Source organism: Mus musculus, chromosome 3 (genome assembly GCF_000001635.26).
Source record: "Mus musculus strain C57BL/6J chromosome 3, GRCm38.p6 C57BL/6J".
NCBI classification, from domain to species: domain Eukaryota; kingdom Metazoa; phylum Chordata; class Mammalia; order Rodentia; family Muridae; genus Mus; species Mus musculus.
Genome location: NC_000069.6, coordinates 153217678 through 153240137, shown reverse-complemented (window position 1 = coordinate 153240137; position 22460 = coordinate 153217678). Strand labels below are relative to the sequence as shown.

General features: G+C 45.4%; 1 protein-coding gene and 1 long non-coding RNA gene across 13 annotated transcripts in view; one reads left to right on the top strand and one right to left on the bottom strand.

Annotated features, from left to right (window-relative positions):
- The window catches only part of St6galnac3 (ST6 (alpha-N-acetyl-neuraminyl-2,3-beta-galactosyl-1,3)-N-acetylgalactosaminide alpha-2,6-sialyltransferase 3), a 526860-nt gene that overhangs the window by 484996 nt on the left and 19404 nt on the right, over window positions 1-22460 (top strand). Inside the window, exon 4 of one of the 11 annotated variants that reach the window (XM_006501221.4) lies at window positions 14319-14436. The exons of 9 other annotated variants lie outside the window; for them this stretch is intronic. In XM_006501221.4, coding sequence (XP_006501284.1) covers window positions 14319-14436 — 118 coding nt within the window. Of the gene's footprint in view, window positions 1-14311; window positions 14437-22460 lie in introns of those variants that run through there. One more of the 11 variants, XM_011240054.3, reaches the window with a different exon arrangement.
- Gm33066 lies at window positions 12710-15745 on the bottom strand. 2 transcript variants are annotated; one of them, XR_001784045.2, is made up of 3 exons: window positions 15201-15745; window positions 14341-14399; window positions 12710-13083 (listed from the first exon to the last, which is right to left on the bottom strand). It is a non-coding gene; the product is annotated as a predicted gene, 33066 (long non-coding RNA). The 2 variants fall into 2 exon arrangements; XR_003954697.1 differs by lacking the exon at window positions 14341-14399 and having other exon boundaries at window positions 15201-15283; window positions 15636-15745.

The window sequence follows — 22460 nt, the reverse complement described above, 5'->3', positions numbered from 1 at the left end:
TGGAAATGAGGAACATACAGAGATGGGGAGGGGGGGTAATCAAGAGTGGAGGAGCAGGCTCACTAAGCCATAATCAAGTTGAAATCACTTCAGCTGGGGAGCAGACCCACTGTGAGGCTGTCAGGACAGTCCTTAGGCCTTCTGCGATGGGTAGAAGGTATGTGCCTGGCTGGGTTTGTCCTGGTTCCACAGTCTGGGCTGGATGAAGTGCTTAGATTTCCTGTAGACCTGTCCATTCTGAATGACCATGTTCATCCTGTGAAGCCATGGGTATCGCTTCAAAGATGATTTTAACACTCATTTCCCTTTCCAACTTGCGATGGGATTTCAGAGCTTTGCTAGCCTCGCTGATTATTAGCCCTTTCTGGGCTCAGTAATGAGAAGTAAGGAAATCCATGGTTTAGCCTGAGTCAAGCAGCATAAAGTGTGGGGCTCCGGGTAGGCTTCCCCTCGTGGCCCACGAGGAAGCCTGTCAGGCACTCCTGCACAGAGCCATGGGAGCAAGAATTCCAACCAAGTCCACAGAGCCTGGACAAGCAGTCACTTTGGAGCAGGCGATGCATTTATTCAGTAAATAACCTGCTCCCCTGTGTGTGCTAGGCATGGCGATTAGATTCCGTCCCTTCCTGGTGGAAGCTCCGTCCACTTAGGAGTTGAAGATTCTCCTCCAAAGAAGCCCAGAGAAGCCCACACTGCCCTCATGTTTACCCCCCTCCAAGTATTTAAAGTCCCATTGCCCCAAGGGGATGCTAGCAAGATCCAGGACACTGGAAGACAGGTCATAGGGCAGAACTCTTGTGACCAGGATTAGAGTGATCTCCTAAAGGGGGCTGGAGGAAACCCCAGCATATCCAGCCACAAAGAAGACACCGCTTAAGAGGAAGAGGGCTGACAAGAAACCTGCTGAGGCAGCAAACCTGCTGGTGGCTTATATCAGGATTCCCATCCTGTGGGAAGTAATATGGGTATGGTAGCACACCTATAATGCCAACGCAGGGAAATAGAGGCCAGAAAGTCTGGAGTTCAAGGTCAGCCTTGGTTACATAGTGAGTTCAAGGTCAGTCTGAGCTACATGTGAACTGTCTCAAAACAGCAAACAGTAAATGAGACAGATCCATATAAATAGCTTTTGTTGTTTATGACCCACCCAGGCTGAAGTATTTCATTAGAGGAGCCTAAACACACTAACACAGTGTAGCCTGACACACGTGCACGCACACACACAGACACACACATGCATACACACACACACACACACACACACACACACACACACACACACACCTTGGCCTTACTTTTGCCAAACAGTGCACCACTGATAACCAGGTTTTTTCCAGCCCTATGGTTTGTTCCCAGAGGAGGAAGGCAGAGGAACCCAGTCTTCTGGGCTTTTTGTCTCCTACCCTCTTCTGTCTGCTTGCTGTCTCTGAGGTGGACCTTGGGACTTGTACAGACTCCAGAGTGACATCCACCACTCCCACACACCGCTCCTCGCGCTTACTGCATTTAGGGTTTTACACTCAGATCAATGCGCGTGCTCCTACCTCGCTTCCCATGCAAGCTGCTCCGTCCTCTCTAGCATTTCCTTAGCGCTTTTCTTAGCCTGTGAGTCATCTAATGATCTCCAGAAGATAAAAATAAATGCCAGGAAGCATATGCTGTTTTGTAGGTACTGTTCTAAGCGCTCTGGATAGATTAATTCTGTTTGTCTTCGCAGTAACTTTTATGCCTCTGTTGGTATTATTGCTGTAGTATCTCTTTACAGGTGAAGAGAGTGGGGTTCAGAGAGGCCATTGTCACACCAGTAGTAAAGGCTGTCACCGGGGTCTGAGTTCATCCACTCTGACCCACATTTAACCCACCATGATATCTCTCAAAGGATCAAATTAATGGGGGGGGGGGACTAAAATGTGACATTGGTCCTATTAAAGAGACCAGTGAACAGAGTGAGCTTCCAAATGAGCGATGACTGCAGGCAGACTATACCTGCTCATCAGGTGATGTAAATCTCATATCTACTCATATCCACCATATATCTACTATATACCACCAGGTGATGTAAGTGAACAGCTTATATCTACTATGTATGGTGAATGCAGGTAGTCTCTAGGACATCGAAAACTCGTCAACAGCTTACAACTGCTGTACAGGAGTCATGACAACCCTGCTGGGCTCAGGAAGACAGTCCCTAGGCTGTGCCTACATAAGCAGGCTAGCAAGAGAACCTGGACAAGTGTCCTGACAATGACTTGAAACTGTAACTCTAAAGGGAGTGAAGTGCAGTGAAGGCAAGATCCCCTGACTGCTCTGCACCCAGCGTGGTCTGAGAAGCAGCCACTTCCTGTGGCTGACATGAATCCAGGAGGGCTCAAGAGTGGCGGGCATGGAGAGTTGAATGTCCCCAGTTGTGTGACAGATGATCAAACGAACTCAAACAGGGATAACTGGGTGGGGGCCAGATGGGCATGATGATGACCGGGGACTGGATCCTACTTTGTCAGCCCCAAGAACAAATATGCAACCTTGCAGTGAGGGGTTGGGAGACTCTGGGTTGTAGTACACTGAAACAAAAGACCGTACACCGAGAGCATTTGCACTTGGGTCATTTAGATGACTGGAAATTTACGATAAAGTTAGGAAGCCTATGTTTTAGGTTGGTGCCTTGCTATGCTGGGATTCAGGCCTGCTGTAGCATTAACCAGGGACAGCCAAGCAGGGTTTGAGAAGCATGCAGGAGTGGCTGCTCTCCCAGACACGATGGCTCCATAGGTCTGTAGACTGCCCTACCCTGCACCATGAGGAGAAGCAGACTGGGCATGGGTTCCTGGCATCAAGACTTCCTCCAATCATCCTGGGCGTGGTGGGTGGCAGGAGAGCAAAGGGCTCTACTGTGAAGATATGTGTACGAGGTCCTTTTCTCGTCACTATGACCAAATTCTTGGCAAGAAGCAGCATGAGGGAGAAGTTTCCTGTGGCTCAGGGTGTGAGCAGACCCCCCCCCCCCATCTCGGTGGGGAAGGCATGATGGCAGGGACCCGGTACAGGTAGGAAGGAAGTCGCAGCTGTTCCTTGATCACATCTCTGTGGCTGAGCATGGAAAGGAGTGGAATTCCGGCTCCTCTCCATTTAGTTCCTCCTCTTCTGCTGTCCCTCCTCCTCCTTTTGCCCTGGATCATAAACACAGGGCCCTGTGCTTACTAGACAAGAATGGAGTCTGAGAGCCAAACCTGCCCTTCGGGTGTTTTCTATAAATACTCTAGAGTCCCATTCGTGGGGCTTCTGATCATGAAAGCTGTCCCTTCAAAATATGGTAAATTTATTTCTAAATACATTTAAAATTTTTAGCCTTCCAGGACAGAAGCATTACGTTTAGGGCTGTTATCAAATGTGTTCTCAATCAAGATGGTTCTTCAACACACAGGAGGCTTCTGGGAGGGCAAGGATCCCACGTTCTTCAACGCCCATTTCCATGCTTGCCCCCACTGCTTTTAGAACTCTGAGCTATGCCCAGGTACAGAGGAAGGACCTCAGCCCATGAGAGCTTGGAAATGTTTTGCAAAGTGTTGCTCACAGGTTCAGAATAGAAACAGATGGTGAGGTCTTGGGAAAGAAATATGAATTCTAATCCTATTGCAATCTTCCTGGATCAAAAACTGGTTTTGTATCTATTCTTGTCTGTTCAGTGATAGGGGGAAGCAATGCGCCATATCAAACCTCCACTAATCCTTCTGCCGATTGTGGCTGTACTCAGATTCCGCTTCACTTTATAGACAAGCACGGTCTCCACTGCTCATCCCTGCCATCCCTGCTTCACAAATTAAAAAACAAGTACTGCGCCCGTTAGATCCGCAAAAAAGGCCTCTTTTCACCGAGCGTTTATCGGAGGACCTGACGAGGAGGTTTCTCCAACTACACCGACACCTGCCCTCCGCCCCTTCTGCGCTCAGATGAACATTAATTCCAAAAAGAAAAAGTACGCTGTAGGCATCTCTCTATTTTTCCTTGGAGGAGAAACAACTTGATAGATCTGAAATATTTACTTCCCACAGTAATGCAGCTGCTTCTGCTTCCTCTGCCTCTGCCCTCCTCCCATGGCTGTGGGTTCATTGCACCTCTCCCCCTTGTGAATATTTTATGATTGTTTATTTCCAGACATTTGATAGAAGAAACACTATTAATACTTCTCATTTCTTTTTTCATTAGCTGTTCCCATTAAAATAAATTCCTTGGTAATTCTCTTCCGCATGCAAAGAACCGAAAGGTTTCTGTAAGATTTCTTGAAATTTTTAAGAAGCTTTTGTGTTTCTGCCAGTTGTAAAGGTAGTATTCCCGACATTTCATGTTGCAAAGGAGCTAAGTGTTCTGTAAAAAAAAAAAAAAAAAAAAATACCCTCATTCTAAAAGGAAGACTTACCTGAAATATCTTAGCAATTATAATAAAATAGGTTGCTTGATTATTTTATTGCTCCATCGTTTCTCATCGTTTCAGCTATTGCATATCAATGAGATCATGATCATTAAAATAGTTTTCAGAATTTACAATTTTACATCGTATATATTCTGTCTATTCTCTCATACTGGAAAACTTACCTAGTGGTAACAGAAATAACTTGCCATGAAAATGAATTCTGGAGCAAAGGTTAATTCTTAAGGTATATCTTATAGACTCAATTTCTACCTTCAAAATTCTTATCATTAAGTTATCATATGAGGCTGTCAGGTCTTTGGGAAAGAATTAGAATAGGATTAGGATTAGATGTACAATAAAGGAAGACAGCTCCGCCCCACCCCACCCCTGCCATGAGTGAGAGTAATGTCTTTGGAATGAAGAGAGAGCTTTCTTTATTCTTTTCCATCTCAGCATGGAAGGACACTACAAGATGTCAGCAGTGTGCACACTGAAGAAGAAAGCCCTTACTAAAGCACAGAGATCAGGCACATAGACCTCCAACCATAGATTTTTGAAAAATAAATGGCTGTTGTTCCTAAGACATGTTGCTACAGCAACCTGGGTATCAGACTGAGAGAAAACAGTCTAGAAACAAGATCGCTTTCTCCTGTCTCCAGTGACGTCATACCAGCCTTACTCCTGTCTGTATTCCAGCCACCTCTGGGTACACACAACTTGATTGGAACTGATAACACAGGATTGTTGCTCACCTTCCCTTGCTCCTTCCCCTCAAACAGTGTTGGCTCCCAGGACATGCCTATGCTTGCCTCAGCAAGTGTGTGAGGCGCTCCTGACCCCACGAGTGCTTCACTGTGCTGACTGAATCAGGCTGGGCCTGCCTTGAAGTGTCTGGCTGGGACATTGTAGAACACATCAAGGTTATTATAAAATAAATGCACCAAAGCAGTATTTTTGCCAGCCTTTAACTTATGAATATGGATTGGCTTTAATAATTAGATTAGAACACTACTTCAGAAGCCATTTATCTAATGTATTTTTCCAAATGCCATTTTGCTAAACACTTTCCTGAAAAGGGATGTCTACAAAATGCACACAGTGCACCATGGCTGGTACACACCCTACAGAGACGTCTCTGCCAGGTAAACAGAAGGTTCACGTTCCGCCTTGGATTCTTTTCCCATTTTATTTCCTAGTGTTCCTTAGGACATTACTAGAGCTCTAGGAAGACTTAAATGAGATGAGCAGGTAATTTAAAGGAAGTGTGGGTTATTTTATGATCAATAGAGAAATTGGGACATTGGGTCTTGGTTCCAAAGATGTAATTAAAGAGTAAAAGCATTTAAACCATTGGCTCAGGAAGCAATAGAAATTTTTTGCCAGAGTTTAAAGAGAATATTAAAAAGAGATGAAGTGCTGAGCGTGGTGGTGCACGCCTTTAATCCCAGCACTCGGGAGGCAGAGGCAGGTGGATTTCTGAGTTCGAGGCCAGCCTGATCTACAGAGTGAGTTCCAGGACAGCCAGGTCTACACAGAGAAATCCTTCGAGAGTGTGTGTGTGTGTGTGTGTGTGTGTGTGTGTGTGTGTGTGTGTGTGTGTGAGAGAGAGAGAGAGAGAGACAGAGAGAGAGACAGAGAGAGAGAGAGAGATTAAATCAGAAGGTAAAGAAAGCCTATTTACATGTGTGACAGTTCTACTATGGGCTAATGTAAAGTCCAGACAAGGTCGTGTTAATCCTTAAGATACTTTAACATGGGAGAGGTGTTCCCATCTGCAAAGACACTGCCTAAGATGGGTTCCTAGTCTTTCCTGTCAAGACCCCAGCAGTGAATCGATGGCCCAGCTGGCACTCAGGCCTGGCCATGACGAAGAACAGTTGAAGCCTGTCTCTCAAGGCTGTGAGGAAGACATACACAGATACTAGTGAGCTGGTGACAGCGTACTGCAAAGAGTGAGAAGTTGGGGGATGAGGGGCTTCAGAAAAGAGAAAAATAAGAAGAGGACCCTAGCTGCCTACAGACTGCAAGCTAAGGATTACTCAGAGTACAGGGAACAAGCCGAGAGGGAACAACCATCAGGGCCACTTGGATAGAGATGGAGACTGAACACTTCTGTGGGGAGGCAGAAATGCAAACGAGTTTGAATGAGGGAAGGGGTCACAGGCATGCATGTGTAGTGTATAGCCACATGTGAATGCACCCAGAATAAAGCCGTGACTGTCTGAGAGTGGATGAGGAAATGCACCCAAGCAGATGAATTTAAGGGACCAGGGAGGAGAAAAAACACAGAAATGAACCTGAGGTCTCCCCAGAGTGAACTTGAGATGCCACTAGTTTGCTTGTGAAGTCATTAAAGTAAAAGATTTTGAGTTGGAAGAAAAGCAAAAGGCAGCAATGTCCTTAAAATAAAAGACAATGTACATGGTGTGTATGTGTGTGTGTGTGTGTGTGTGTGTGTGTGTGTGTAAAACAGTGCACCATACACTGTGGAGTTGGACAGTGTATGCTAATTAAGACATCATCTTTAAAAAAAAATCTTTGATTTGGTATGAGATTATAGATGTATTTCTGAAAAAACAAGCCCCTGTGTACTAACCATAAAGGGATATGTTGCTACATATGCTTGCTTTTAGTCATTTTATTAATAACTTAACATCTTGATTTTTATTCTGAATTTAATCAGTTTTATTAATTGACTAAGTCTCACTTAAAATGTAAAATCTCAAAGAAAAGGTGGTTTTTTTTTTTTTTCAAAAAGACAAAGTCACAGCGAGAGAAGATATTTATAGTGCATAGAAACAGGAATGGCATGAAGTGCTCCTACTAAAGGCTGTTAATAAGGACAGGACTAACAATCCACTGGAAAAAAAACAAGCTGAACAGGCATTCCAGAGAAGAGAGGGAATAGTTAATAAACACGTAGAAGATTCTCAACCTCATTTGCATTGCCAATGCAAACTCAAATGAAAATTAAAGATCATTTTATACCCACCAGACTGGCAAAAATTCTCAAATCTGAAAATATTACATATATTACTGAAGGTGGGGAACAGCAGGGGTTTGCATATGCTGCCGATCTGAGTGCAAATTGGTCCCCATCTCTCAGAAACAATTATCTCACCTCTACCTAACACATCTCCTCCTGGACAGTCCTCTAGAGGAAGCTTGCGCAGGTGTGTGAATGTTCGTAGCTGTTCTATGTACAAGAGCAAAGAGAGAACTGGAAACCTCTTGAATACCAAGTGATGCAAGAACAGGCGGATCCATTGTTTTGCATTCTTGCATGATTTCCCCTTGAGTTGGGGGACAAGAAGGGGAATGTGGGATAGCCATCCAACAGGGATGACTCTCACAAGCAAGACGTTGAGTGAACGAGACAGATCTGGGGAGGAAGGTAAAGATGAAAGACTCACAAAGCCAGAGAGGATATTAGCTGAGAACTCATTTGTGGATAGTGAGACCAGACTTTTAAAAGAGAGAGAGAAGTCCAAACTCTCAAGTAAGGTCGGTCAGTCCTCCAGAGCACCTGGAGAGGAACGTCAGCCTCTGGACAGACCTGTGGACACACCAACCCGCATATGTGTGAAACAGCTTGTGATGACAGGTGTGAAGCTGAGCACAAGTCAGTGGGACATGAGAAGCCAAGTTCCTAGCTAGGTTCCCATTGCTGTGATAAAACACCACAAGCAAAGGCAACCAGGGAAGCAAAGGGTCTGTTGCTTCTTTTAACTCTCAGGTCTTCCCATCACTTAAGGGAAGTCAGTCAAGAGCCTGGAGGCAGGAGCTGATGCAGTGGCTATGTAGGGGTGCTGCTTACTGGCTTGCTTCTCATGGCTTGCTCAATCCAGGACCATCTGGCCAGGATTAGCACCTCCCATATCAATCATTAATCAAGAAAGTACCTCACAGGCTTGCTTATAGCTTTTCAAAATCCCCGTTTCCTTCAGTTCAGTCCTCCGTGGTTGGTGGTGCCTTGCCATGGGGCTCCTCATCATCCTCTGAAGCATCGGAGTTCCATTCTTCATTCTTTTCCACGGGTGGGCTCATTACGAACACACTGTCTGGTTTTGTGAATTTTTCATCTTTACCTATATGATATCCTTTCTTATTTCTCCCCAGATCCTTTTCACTCAACATTTGCTCTGCTGGGAATAATCTATCTTCACAAAAACAGGAAGCTCCTATGCACACTGAGATAGCCAGCCATACTAGTCTGCTAAACACCTTCCTCAACATGCTCAAGGAAGGACCAACTCATCTTTCTCCAAACCGGGGGTGACCTGTCGGCCCTGTGTCGGCACAGTCTCTTCCTCCTCCTTACTTATAATCCACTGACTTTTGGAAGACTCTCATTAATCGTGTCAGTAAAGATAATTAGCATGTGAATTAATGCACGGATGTGACATTTTTGTCATCGGCCTGTGGCTCAGCTTACTTGGTCTTTCTTACAGCCATCTTCCCAAGGCTGATCTCACCTGGGGATCCTTCTTAGGCAAACTTTTTTTTTTTTTTTTTCCTGTGAGCTCCTGGTATATTCTAAGAGGCATTTTTGTCTTCCCACTGCTAATTAGGAGTGACTACACCCGAGTTTCCATGTTCCCTTCTCAGACAACCCATGTTCAAGCTATGGAATCTCAGATGGCTTCTCTTTCCCTCTACCCTCTTAACTAGAGATTAATTTGCTGAGCAGAGTCCCAATTATGATCAGGTCCTGAGCTGTCACCCCACCCCCTGTCTTGTGTGCCGTTGAAAGAGGGACTTGGCACCAAGTGACAGGTCACTGAGCGGCATCTACGGGAAAAGTTTGTATCCCCGAACTTACAACATGTTTTCTGACACAAAATGTATGAATTTTTTCCTGTAAACCTGCCAGATCTCTGATACAAGCAATTGAGTCCAAACACGACCCAGAGTTAACACAGCCCCTGCTGCGAGGCCCCAGCCCCAAGCCAACCGCAGTCGGAGCATCCCGCGCTTCTGGCTGCTGACCCTGTGGTACAGGAGCACTTTGGAGATGGGGGGCGGGGGGGGGGGGGCGGTGCTCTGAAGCGCTTGTCTCAGGAACCGGAAAAGGCGGGCTTTCTGTAATCCTGGATTGAAGATGTGCTTGAACGGCTTTCAAAACAGCTCATGATCAGATCATTAGAAGGACGAGAACTCAGGGATAGCCACCTGGCAGTGCCGCAGAAGACAGGGGACATGGGAGGGTGGCTCCTCCTTTCTCCCAGAAGTCTGCAAAGCTCCCAGAACTCTTTGTGTGGCTTAGCACTCCTTCTACGGTGGGTGCCTGGTGGGTAAATTGATGGATGCTCATGATGGAACTTGCTCTCCAGCACTTCCCCTTCCCTGAAATGGGAATTCCAACCCTCTAAAATAGCAGGGTTCCCTATGGAGAATGTACACCATCTCAGTGACATACAGATACTAGGAACACACTGGAAATCTTCAGGGTTCTAAAGCTCTTGTATTAGGAACCAGAGAAGGAAAAAAAAAAGCAAATGCTTTGACAGACATGATCCCAGGGAGTTGAATTACTGCATCTTGGTTCTGCAGGTTTCCTTTCCCTTGGGCCAGCACACTCAGAGTCACAGTGGAGAGCAGGTCACACATGTTCCCCACCTCCCTCCTTGCCCCTCCGTGTGTCCAGGGGAAGGCATAGCCCATACTGCTTCTGCAGACACTATGGCCCTGGACTTCTGCAGACAGTATGGCCAACCAGGTAACACTGCCCTTGTCCTTGGAAGCAACTTGTTATGGGTGAGGACTCTCCTCAAAACACTGAGATGAGTCAAGCAGTCCAGTCAAGGGATGAGAAGTCTCCATAAGCGATGGATGGGCTCTAGTTAAAATGCAGAATTTGATTCTTATAAAGTACCATTTCATTTAAAAATACCAAGTCCAGCCCAAGTGTAGTTTTATAGGAGGAAAAAGACAGTACATTAAAAAAAAAGTCTTTGTGTGTGTGTGTGAGAGAGAGAGACAGAGACAGAGACAGAGACAGAGAGACACACGCACAGAGAGATTATATACATATGTGTAAATGGAAGCCAGAGGGTACGCCTCGGGAGATTTTTTTTTTCCCTATCCCGGGTTTGTTGTTTTTTCATATGAAGTTCAGAATTACTCTTTCCATGTTTGTGAAGAGTTGTGTTGAAATTTTGAGCATGTTGCTCAGAGAAGACAGAACGCAGTCTGAGATAGGCGGTCCCAGCCTGTGTTTCCAGGGGTGAGAAACAGTGGGGGCAGGGTGAGATGGTGCAGTTCTCAGTCTCCCGTGTACCCAGACACCTCCGGGGACTTCAAGGAGTTGAGAACAGTGGCCTGCAGGCCTACACTTCTGCTACATACCAGGAAAGAAGGGGTGGGGGAACCCAGGACAGGGTGGAATCCCGTTTCGCTCTGAGTGAATGCCAAAAGTATGGAGGGGCTGGAGGACAGGCTTCCTCCCCCAACCCCACCTTGGTAAAGGTGACAGTCCTTGCTTGTCCAAACTGCTTTATTATTATGGCAGCTAAAAATGCACATGTCTTACTAAGGATGAATCAGGGTTAAATACTTTTGGGGTTTAGTTTAGGAAGGGATGCCCAGGAAGGGAAGCTCACTGTCTAAACACTCGGGCCTATCTAGGTACCTGATTAGCATGGAGACCTCTAGGTTTTCATGCTAGGTGACCGGCTGCCATAGTGCTCTTCGTGGGTGTCATGGTCCAGTGCCGCAGGACAGGTAGTCTGGCCAGGAGCTGGTTCTAAGGCCCACCATTCTCAATTACGCGATTTATTGGGTTTTGAACCTTACCAGTTTTCTGTCTGGTGGCACGGTCCACCAGACATGTCTGATATCTTTCTCATTTTTACAATATTTCATGTCATAGTCCTTTATTATTATTTTGTTATTTTGCATGCTTCTGCAAAGGTGTATGTGCACATGCATCCGTGTGTGCCCATGTGTGTGCATGTGTATGCATATATGTGTGTCCCTGTGCATGTGTGTGCATGTGTGTGTCCCTGTACATGTGTGCAAGTGTCCCTGTGCATATGTGAACATGTGTGTGACCCTGTGCATGTGTGTGTGTGTCTGTGTGTCTGTGAGTGTCTGTGCACTCATGTGTGGAAGTCCTAGGATAACGTGCTGGAGCCTGTTCTCTCTCATCCTGTGGGTTCCAGGGATTAAACTTATGCCATGATGCTTGGCACCAAGCCCCTTTACACATTGAGCCATCTCAGCAACCCTTATGTCTTACATTTATTTACTAAAATAACAAGAGTGATCAAAAATAAAAATGACAACAGTCCAGTCTGCCAGAGAAGTCTTCTTCCAAAGGTCAGTCCATGAGAATGGTGATGGAAAAAGGGTAAGTTCCCTGATGAAAGAGCAGAAGGAAATGTTATGGAGTGTGTTCTTTGTAGACTCTCTTGTTCATTAGTCTATAGGAAGATGCTGAGAACCCCATCAGTCAAGAAAGTCACCCTTACTAAGCTTATTTCTCAACACTGCCTGCTTTCCCTCCTATGTAACACCTACCAGCATGCCACGCTGGCTTGGGGTTCTACCTTACGGGCTTATCAAGTGTTATGCCAACAGCCTTCCCCGTGTGAGGTCAGCCATGCATACCTGGAGAGGAGCCGCCCACACACAGAGGAAGATGCTACTGCTGGTTGGTGCACTTTGTAGTTGAGTTTGTCATTGAGTCTGTGAGATACTGGAATTGTTGTGCTATTGGTTTTGCCTCTATACACTGTCTCTTTCTAGAGTCCTGTATCCCTGTGAGGCTGGGTTGAGAAGGTGGGATGGAAAATACCTCATAGTGTTCTGGGCTCAGGAACAACTTATGCGCAGCATGCCAATGGCCACAGAGGATTTTATTCTCTAAATGTGAAATGTTTCTATAAAATAGCCAAGAGAGAGATGAACCACATGCACAGCCCACCTGGTTGTCAGTGAGCTTGTAATTAGAATCCCCGGCTGGCTTGGTTTTCTTACTGGTGAGGTACCAAGCACCTCCGTTTTTCCCTCACTATGGCTAAGCACAAATGTTTGCTGCTCTGGAGGGTTAACAGTGCACACGGTTCACTCTGCCCAGAGGCAGTCACTCCTGCTCTTGTCACTTTGTCACTAGAGTTCACGTAAGAAGAGGGGAGCTCCAAAGTCAGGCCAGGGAAGCAGAAAATGATAGAATCCCAGGCGGGGGGATAGAGCTTCTCCTTGGGCACACAGCCTCTGACGCTGAGAAGAACACGAAGCGACAAGGGCAGAGGCTGGGGGAAAGAAACAACAGAGACAGGTGAATTGTGGGTACTCACCTTCCAGGAACAGAGTTGAAGAATATTGATCCTGTTTTAGAACATGTTCTTTGAGTCATTGCTGCAAGGGCAGTTGACATCTCTGGTCTTTGTGGGGCGGGGGGATCCGAGTATCCAGACCACTTTGAAAATAATTCCTCCCTGGGTCATAGAAGCCTTATGGCAGACAAAGTACTTCATGGGTCCTCCAAGGGTCCAGGCACAGAAGCACACAAAGGTGCCTGTGTGCCTTCTTTCCTACTAAGGAGTCACTTCAGAATGAAAGGCATGGCACCAGCCCCTTGTTATGCGCTAGGCGTTCGTTAGGAGTGCACTGTTGGTTAAATAAGTTCAGATGCGTGCTGCTCATCCTGTCTTTGTGCAACAGATGTGTTTCTAAAATGAGACATGTAGATGAGTTGAGGAAAAAATAAATCCCTGTTTTCCAGGTGAGCATAACACACATACACATCCATATATGTGTGATACAGGCGATGGATATGTGAATTTTCTCCTTTTTCCTTGTGTATACAAGCCTTGCTTGTATTTCTCCTGCCCCATCACTCACAAGCTATAATAATGACCTTGACATTTTAAGTGTGAACACTAACATATTTATATTCAAAGGGATTACAAGAAACAAGTAAGCTATTAAAGTGCTCTTTATTTCTGCTGAAATTAAGGATAACATAGCTGTGTCTGAAATACAAACTGCATACAAGGCAATTTTCTGGTCAAATACTAGATGCATTTCTTTTAAGACAACAGGGAAAAGTGGTTGGGATTTATAGCCTCCAGTTATTCACTACAGTGTGGCAGATGCCAAAAATAAGAAGCTGATATAGTCTCATTGATGGTGTAACAGAGAGTCTCTGGTGTGTCTAAAGATATACAGGGATGTTCCAAGGACACAGTTAAACCATCATTGCAAGTTCTGTCAGCCTACTGTGTGGCCCCTATAAGTTGTCACCTAAGGAACCAAGTTTTTAGCTCTCATTCCTTCTGGCTACTTGACCTCAGGTGTCTCCTTAGTTCATAGAAGCTCTTTCATCTCATTCCATCAACCCATCCATCCATCATCCATCCACCCACCCATCTATCCACTCATTAATCCACTTAACCACCTATTCAACCATCTATCCACTTACCTACCCATCCACATACCCATTCAGCTATTCATCCCCCCATCTATCCACCAACCAAACATCCATCCACTTACCCATCTACCCATCCATCTATCCACCCTTCCACCCCCCAATATATACACACCCATCCATCTATCCATAGATCCTTGTGCTTAACAGATCTAGACCAGTGTTTAGCATACTTATTAAAAACAGATGTATTTACAGTGCTGCACAAAGTAGAAGTAAATAATTAAATGAAGTTCTTTCATGTGAGGCTGTAATATGAAATTAAGATCTGCATGGCTTCAATATTTTAACGGTCTCCGAGTTCCTCTGACTTTCTTGATGATTGAAAAGCTAAAAATCATTCCTTTCCCTTGATTAGAGAAAATTTTGATTTTGTTGTTGCATCCTTTCTTGCAATACTTGATGCAGGAGAGAGCTGGGGCATGCTGTTGGGGCTGAATCACACAGTATTGATTTTGTGTCTAACACAGCGTGTAGTTTCTCAGTTCCAACGTCTCACCTGGAAGCACATAAAGGCTGTTCCCACAATAGTCACCTGCGACTACAGACAAGTGTTTGCTGCAGAAACCAGAAAACATCCATTCCTCAGAGCAAGGTTTGAATGCTCTTAATTCCTTAAAACTTTTCACTTCTTTCCCATTTTACACTTTGTGATTTTCTTTTGTGTGTATATATGTGTGAGTATACATTTCTACACATATGGGTATGAGGGTACATTTGAGCATGCATATGTGTATGTGAGTGTGTGTGTGTGTGTGTGTGTGTGTAAACCAAAGGACAATCTCAAATGTTGTTCCTCAGGCTACCTCCATCTTTCTGCCTCCCTCCCTCCCTCCCTTCCTCCCTCCCTCCCTCCCTCCCTCCCTCCCTCCCTCCCTCCCTCCCTCCTTCTCTCCCTCCCTCCCTCCCTTCCTTCCTTTTTGAGGCAAGTTTTTCTCACTGGCCTGGAACTCTCCAAGGCTGGCTAGCCAGCAAATCTCAGGGATTTACCTGTCTCTGCCTTCCCAGAACTGGGATTACAAACATACATCCCAACCCCAGCTTTTTACTTGCATAGATTATGGGGATTAAATGCAGGTCCGACTGAGTTGTCAGCTCAGCCCTCCTTTAATTTTCAGAGAGCCCCCTAAGACTGTGAAGAGCTGTCTCCTACATCCTGTTACTTCCGTCACTAGCCCAGCAGCTAGCTAGCTACCTCAGACCCCTCCGTAAAGGTGATCCTAGATGCCATCGATGAACCACAGTGGGTGAGGTGCTGCTCTGAGGCTGTACCAGCTTTCTTTTCACCAAGATGTTAAAATTCTTAGTGAGAAGCAAATTAGAAAAAGAAAAAAATGCAAATTAACACATAGTAGGTACCTGAGAAGAACTGGCAGGGCTCACTGCTGAATGAGGCTTGAAGGGCTTGGGGTGGAAGTCACGAGCACCTCATAGTCTGAAGGCTGTGAAACATTTAATCATAGACACTAGTGAGCTGACAAGGGAAAGTGGTGTGTAACACTCGGAGCCATCCTGATATCAGTAGCCTGAACAGACAGCTTCTGCTCTCACACTCAGTACTCAGAGTAGGCACATTCAAAACACAAGGTGGCCTTCTGATGAATGAAATGACCGTCCCTGAAGGATCTGTCTGAGAGAAGACCAGCAAGAGACTCCTTTAGGGAGCTCGTATGCAAATGTTGCCCAAACTTGACTATGAAACTGGAGGCCCCAACAGTGAGCACAGATGGTGACAGCAAATGCGGCTGGGTACCCTAGAATGACCAGGCCCTCTGCACAAAGTGTACATCTCACCCTGGGATGCTACGACCCCTCATTTTCCAAGATGAAGATCTGAGACACTGGAAGCACTGAGTTCAATGGACATTTTGCCTCTTGGTTTCAGGGATTTGCAGTGAGCCTCTTGCTGTTGTAGCGATGTGGGCCTAGTGAATCATGAGGTCATAATGTCCTGGTTTTGGGTGTCTTAGGTGTACCTGCTCTCCATCCGTCATATCACACTGTATGTGCCACTGTGTCCTTTCTTCTTCATAAGAAGGGGGGGGGGCACATGTCAACCTTCACAGATAAAAATCTGAATTTGGTGGGGGTATGAGCAGTTGAAAGCTGGATTCTAAAGGTGCATGGCTACAAGAGCTACGTGGAAGGTTGACAGGGCTTAGGGTTTTGGCTTGGCTTGTGTCTCTGAAACATCCCTGAATATCCTTAGACACAGGGAGAGCCTATGCTACATCAGCAATGGGAGCATATCCGCAGAATGTTTGAAATTCCTCGGAGAGAGGTACGAGAGTTTCCTGCTCGGAAGAGGCTGTCTTCCAAAGATGATTCAACTCAGTTTGGCAAACTGAGCACCACAGGTCTCCAGACAGGCTGACTCAGACAGATAGCATCTGTGCTCACCTGAGCCCCTTCACTAAGGAACACTTCCCGTCTCCCTGAAGTCAGCTCTCTGTAAACTGGGCTGCGTTTACCTAATGATACAAGCATTAATATAGTGACTAGGTTCTCCGGCAATCCCCAGAAGCCAATTTAACTCACAGTGAAGTGGAACCTGATATCTAATAAAACCATCACACTTACCTACCAATGAGGCAGTGCTTTGGGCCCTGGCTGCTGTGCCTCATATGATACTTCGCAAGGACATTTATTTCATTTTTTTTAAAGAACATTTTTCATAGATTTCATAGGTGGAATGGAGGCAGGTAGGGATGGGAACAGGAGGGATCAGGTTGGGGGAGAAGACAGGAATTGAGGAGCATTTTGATGGTGAAGTGGAAACCCGGTGCAATGGAAACTCCGTGGAATCTTCCAGGGTGACTCTAGCGATGACTCCTAGTAATGGGGCACACGTTGCCTGAACTGGCCATCTTCCGTAACCAGGAAAGACCCCAAGTGGAGGGACTGCGACACCAACCCAGCCACAAAACCTCTGACATACAGTTTGTCCTGATGGCAGGATGTACTGGGACGGGAGCCTAGCTTAATTATCAACAGGGAGACTTCATCCAGCCGCTGATGAGAACAGATGCAGAATCCCATGGTTAAACATTAAAGGGAGCTTAGCGAGTCCTGCAGAGGAGGGAGAGGAAGGACTGGAGGAGCCAGAGGGGTCAAGGACTCCACACGAACAAGGCCCACAGAATCAGTGGACCAGGACTCATGGGGCTCGCAGAGATCAGGGAGCCCGAAAGGGTCTGCACTAGGGCCTTTATACATATATGCTGTGGTTGTGTAGCTCAGTGTTCTTGTGGGATTCCTAGCAGAGGGAGAAGGGGCTGTCTCTGACTGTTTTGCCTGCCTTTGGGACCCTTTTCCTTCTACTGCCTCATCCAGCCTTGATATGATATGTGCCTGGTCTTAATGTTGTGTGTTACACCATATTTAGTTGGTATTCCTGGGAGGCCTCTCTTTTCTGAGGAGAGGTGGAAGGGGGAGGTGTGGGAGGGGAGAGACTGGGAGAGAGGAGGAAGTGGAGACTGCAGTTGTGATGTAATATATGAGAGAGGAGATAAAGAACACTTTAAAAAGTACAGGGTACAGAATAGAGACTTGGGGCGTACAAGGCTGTAGGAATGAAGTTCATTAGGACGGTGTCTCGGAGCTGAGACTGCATCTCTGGTAGCTGGGACTATGGTCTGGCACCCTCTAATTTTTGTCTCTCATCAGGAAAGGATTTTCACTATGAGAACAGGGGAGTCATTGGTACAGTAATGTGGAGGGAGCAGTCTAACTCCTCATCAGTTGGTGTTCTGTTGAGTCATGGAGGTTGGGCATGAAGGTTTCTTTCCCTGGCATTCTGTAGCTCGTACAGCGTAGCAGATCCATGAAGAAATGCCATGATTTCATCTCAGGCTGCTCCTCTTGGGTGAGATGCCACGTGATTGCGTCTCAGGCCGCTCCCCTTGGGTGAGATGCCACGTGATTGCGTCTCAGGCCGCTCCCCTTGGGTGAGATGCCACGTGATTGCGTCTCAGGCCGCTCCTCTTGGGTGAAGGGTGTTTTCGAAGCTCTGCTGTTTCGTTAACAAGTTCCCAGAATCCAAGGCTGTAGCTTTGTGTTCAGCTCCCTTTATGGCTTTTACCTCCTCTACCCCAAGAGGACCCCACAGACACCGCATCTTCTGTTGGAAGGGAGGGGACCACTGCTTCTTCCTCTGCCCAGACATTAAGGGGGATGCATCCCTCCTTGACATGTTAGAGTTTTCTTATTCTGGGATGTAACAGAAGCTAGAAGTTCTTGGGGATTCTAGATATTGTGTGGACAAGGAATGCACAAAAAGATTTCTTCCCAATGTAGACTTACTTTAGGCACCAAACATGCAGAGCTTTCCCCAACTCACAGTGGCTGAGTTTGTTACCAAACTAGGCCAGGCTATCATCCCCATCCCTACCCCACTGAGCCAGAGACAGCCATCAAACATGGAACCCACTTCAACTGGAACACTGCAAAGACCTCCAAGAAAGAATTCTCTCCTCTAAACTCTGGTCTAACAGGCATTTCAAGAATGGAAAAGGAGGTGGGACTTTTCAAAGAACTGTATCCCCTAAGCTGCTATAGTCTGACATAGTGGACAAATGGCTTGGCCCTCTTTCTTCCTATTGTTTGCTTGTTTGTGTGTTTTGAGGCAAGAGTCCCATGCAGTCCCGGCAGGCCTGAATTCACTGTGTAGTAGAGGCTGGCTTTAGACCCTTCATTCCCTCGCCTCCACCTCTGAAACGCTGGGATGATGGTTATGTAGCCTTGTGCACAGTCACTCAAGTAGTTTAATGAATGCAAGTCCATTAACTTTGACTAAATCCAGGCAGGCTTCTGGGTCCCTGGACTAGAACTCTGGACCACAGCTCATGCTTTCTGATGCTAATGATACTCCATTGTTTGGAAGGAAGCTGTTTGTGACATATAGTGTCAGGCATGAGGGGCATAGAGCCTCTTCTTTAGGTCAGAGACAGAAATTCTTAATGCCGAAATTCCCAGGGGTCACTTGTTCCTCTTACAATTTCAGAGTGAATTTCCTTCCTCTAGTGAACCCCTAAAACAATTTTAAAAGACAAAGGAAATGAAGGTACAGCTTAGCTTTTACTATTAAGAAATATAACTTACTTTGGGATAGTATTGAGCACTGGTAACTAACTCTACAATACCTTAGGCACTGGCTCAAAAGGAAGTGGCTATAATTTTATGTTTTAAATATAGAAAGGGCAAACCTGTCTTTTTTAAATTTCCTTTCCACGGTTTTGATCACGTAGAGTCTAGCAGAGACCAGCTGAGCTCAGCGGTAGGTACAGAAGCATTGGGAATGGGGCTTCTTAGCCCCAACCCCTGTTTCTGGGGTCAGATACTCTACATCAGTCCATGGAACTTTTGTTTAAAATTTCACTTATCTTAAAGTTATTTTTAATTTTTTTCATCTTGAAAGAACACTAGAACTCCAGAAGCGTTATGTCAAGTGCAGATTCAAGTCTAATCCCTCCCCTCATAACTGAAGGAAAAGCTTGGCTACCTTGAGTTCTGGTTCTGACAAGAAGCTAGGAGAAGGTGGACCATCTAATTTCTCTTCTAGCCGGAGATGTACTTTGATCTCCTCAGATAGACTCTGACATGGTTACAGACTTCCCCTCTACCTTTTAAAAGTCATGCAGAGAAACCTATATTGATGAGGACTGTTTGCAAGGAGAGCTAGATGAGAAAGCCAAGTCCTTATATTAATTACCTTATCAGGTTAGCAGGGAGCAGAAGCCCAGGCCCGAGGTAGCGAAAGGCTATTAGCATTCAGAACACTGAAGCCTCTGTCTGTTTAGGAAGGGCCTGATTTTAAGATAAGTTGAAGGGTAAGTTGGAGAAAAGCAATGTTTTTTAAGTCCAAGCATGAAAGTGGGATGGGATCAAAGAGCGACTGCCAATAAGCTGAGGATTTGTTGGGAGAGAAGCCCTTGTCAGCCCTGGAGTGTTTGATGCACTCCTTAGTATTGGAAAAGATCTTAGCGGTCAAGCAGGCTAGCCTCGGTTTTTCACAGACTTCCTTCAGTTGACACAGACCAGAGATGGGGATTTATTAAAAAGCTATAAACGCAAACGGCCAGGAGGAAGCCAGGGAGAGGAGGGCACCCGGGAGCCTCACCTTTAGGTAAGGACTTGCCTTCCTTCAGCTGATGTGCGAATCCACAAGGCAGTTGTGTAAACACAACCACAGCCGAAGTTCTAAAGCATTTGGAATGAAGTCACAAATACAGGTGCACACTTACAACGCTTTTTTTTTTTTTTTTTTTTTAAAGATTCATTTATTTATTATATGTAAGTACACTGTAGCTGTCTTCAGACAATCCAGAAGAGGGCGTCAGATCTTGTTAAGGATGGTTGTGAGCCACCATGTGGTTGCTGGGATTTGAACTCTGAACCTTTGGAAGAGCAGTCGGGTGCTCTTACCCACTGAGCCATCTCACCAGCCCCCCACACTTACAACTCTTAACACCAGCTGCTATGAGTTGCAGTTAGCGAGGAAGACACGGGGTTCACTGCTTTTCTCATTACCAGGACCACATACCTGACAGGAAGCAACTGAAAGTTGGGGCTACTGATCTGTTCTAGCTCACAGTATGAGGGAACATGATCTATGTCAGAGAAGACACAGTGGTGGCCATGGCAGAAGCTTGAGACTTCTTGCTCATGCCCCAGTATACCAGAAAGCAGAGATGGGAGAGGAAGTGAAGCCAGGGCATGAACCACAAGGCTAGCTTCCCAGAGATCCACACCGCAGAGCTAGGCAATAGCTCCCAAAGGCTCGAAACAATACAGAGCAGCTCCAACCAGCTGGGAAACAAGAGTGTGAACACATGAGCATGGTGGGGGCATTTCACATCCAAACAAGGCCTTGAAGTTACCCAAGCCAAACTTTGTTTCTAAATTAAATATTAATTTATATATTAAATTAAATATAAATGTATATATACATATATAAATGTGTATACATATATATGTATATGTATAAAAGTATTAATGTATATGGGGGACATCATGGCACATTGAAGAATTCATGGGATGATGTTGTAGAGTTAGTTCTCTTTTCTAGCCTGATAGAGGTTCTGGGGAATCAAACTCAGCTCATTAGGCTTGTATGGCAAGCACCCTTCCCCTCTGGCCTATCTGACTGATGGATTCTGAAGTCACATTGTGTCATCCCTCATCCCAGAATCCCCCCTACTTGGAAAAAACAACTAAGGGTGAAGATCCGTATCTCCAGGCCCTGAGGGTGTCTCAGAGGGTGCCTATCCTTAAAGTAGCAGTAACATCTGTATTTATTTCTACCCGGACAAAAAGCCTTTAGCAAATTAAGTGTTTATGTATGAACCATGTCTCTGATAAACAGCCCTGGTCGAGAGCCTGCAGGTATGTACCAAGGGAGCCTGGCTGGAGAAGCGTGGAGATCAGATGAAGCTGCTCCTGATTTGTAACATAGTTTATAACACAGTTGAACACTCAAGGTGCATCCATCATCCCCCAGTTTTAATTATATTTATTCTTAGTCGTATGTTGTTTACATTTGTTCTCAATTCTGAATTAATGAGGAATTTAATGAGGAAGAAAAAACATAATTCTGCCAATTTTCTTCTGGATATTTTCTCAAGATCCATAAATTTCATTCCTCTGGGGGAAAAAATAGCAATACAAAACATTAAGATATCGCTAATATTTCAGAAGAGAATGTAAGGGAGAAAAATAAATCATTGCTTCTTGTGCATTTAGTTCCTAACCAGAAGTCTGTCATGGAAATGTACCCTGGTGGCACTTTGAGGTCCACTTCGGATAGGTGACAGAGCTCTGATATGCATTCCCATTATTTTTATGGCTGGACATATCCACACAGGTCTCCATGAGCCTAAAACATTCCCTCTTTCTCTTTCTGGTCTTTGGAGTTAACTCTTAGGCTGTAGCTCAGCCCTTACTTCCTGTTGGAGGAGAAATTACCATACACATTTACCCCCCTAGGGTCTCCCACGGTTGTGCATCCCCAAGGCACCTGGAGGGGATGTCCTCTTTGGTAGTCTCACTTTGAAAGCAATCTTCACATCTGTCTCCCTGGTGTGAACACAGTTGGGGTCAGAGAAACTTGCTATTACAGAGACAATGCAGCATGCCACACACACACACACACACACACACACACACACACACACACACACACCAGACACTCCACACATGTTTCTCAAGAGAAGGCAGAATTGGAACTTAATAAACAAGAGACATGTAAGGTCATTTCAGGAGGTGACATGCATACCAGTAAAGAACTAAAAGGCATGCAAAGGTATGTCTAAACAGCAAAAAGTGAATCCAATTTACTATGGAGAGTCCAAGAAAGAAGAGAAATTTATGTTGAAATTATGCCAACTGATGAATTTTCCAAAGAACAATATTCCATGACTAGGTAGCGAGTATAAAAATAGACATTTATAGCTTGAAGTTAAACATACAGACTTCTCTCACCTCAAGTGGACAAGAATCAATCACTTGATTTAGGAAAAAACTGGAACATTTGTGTCCTTATTTAGAAATAATCTTTTAAATATATCTTGCATCTAATCAGAGAACAGGGGTGGTAATGGACAATATCAACTGAATTTTCAC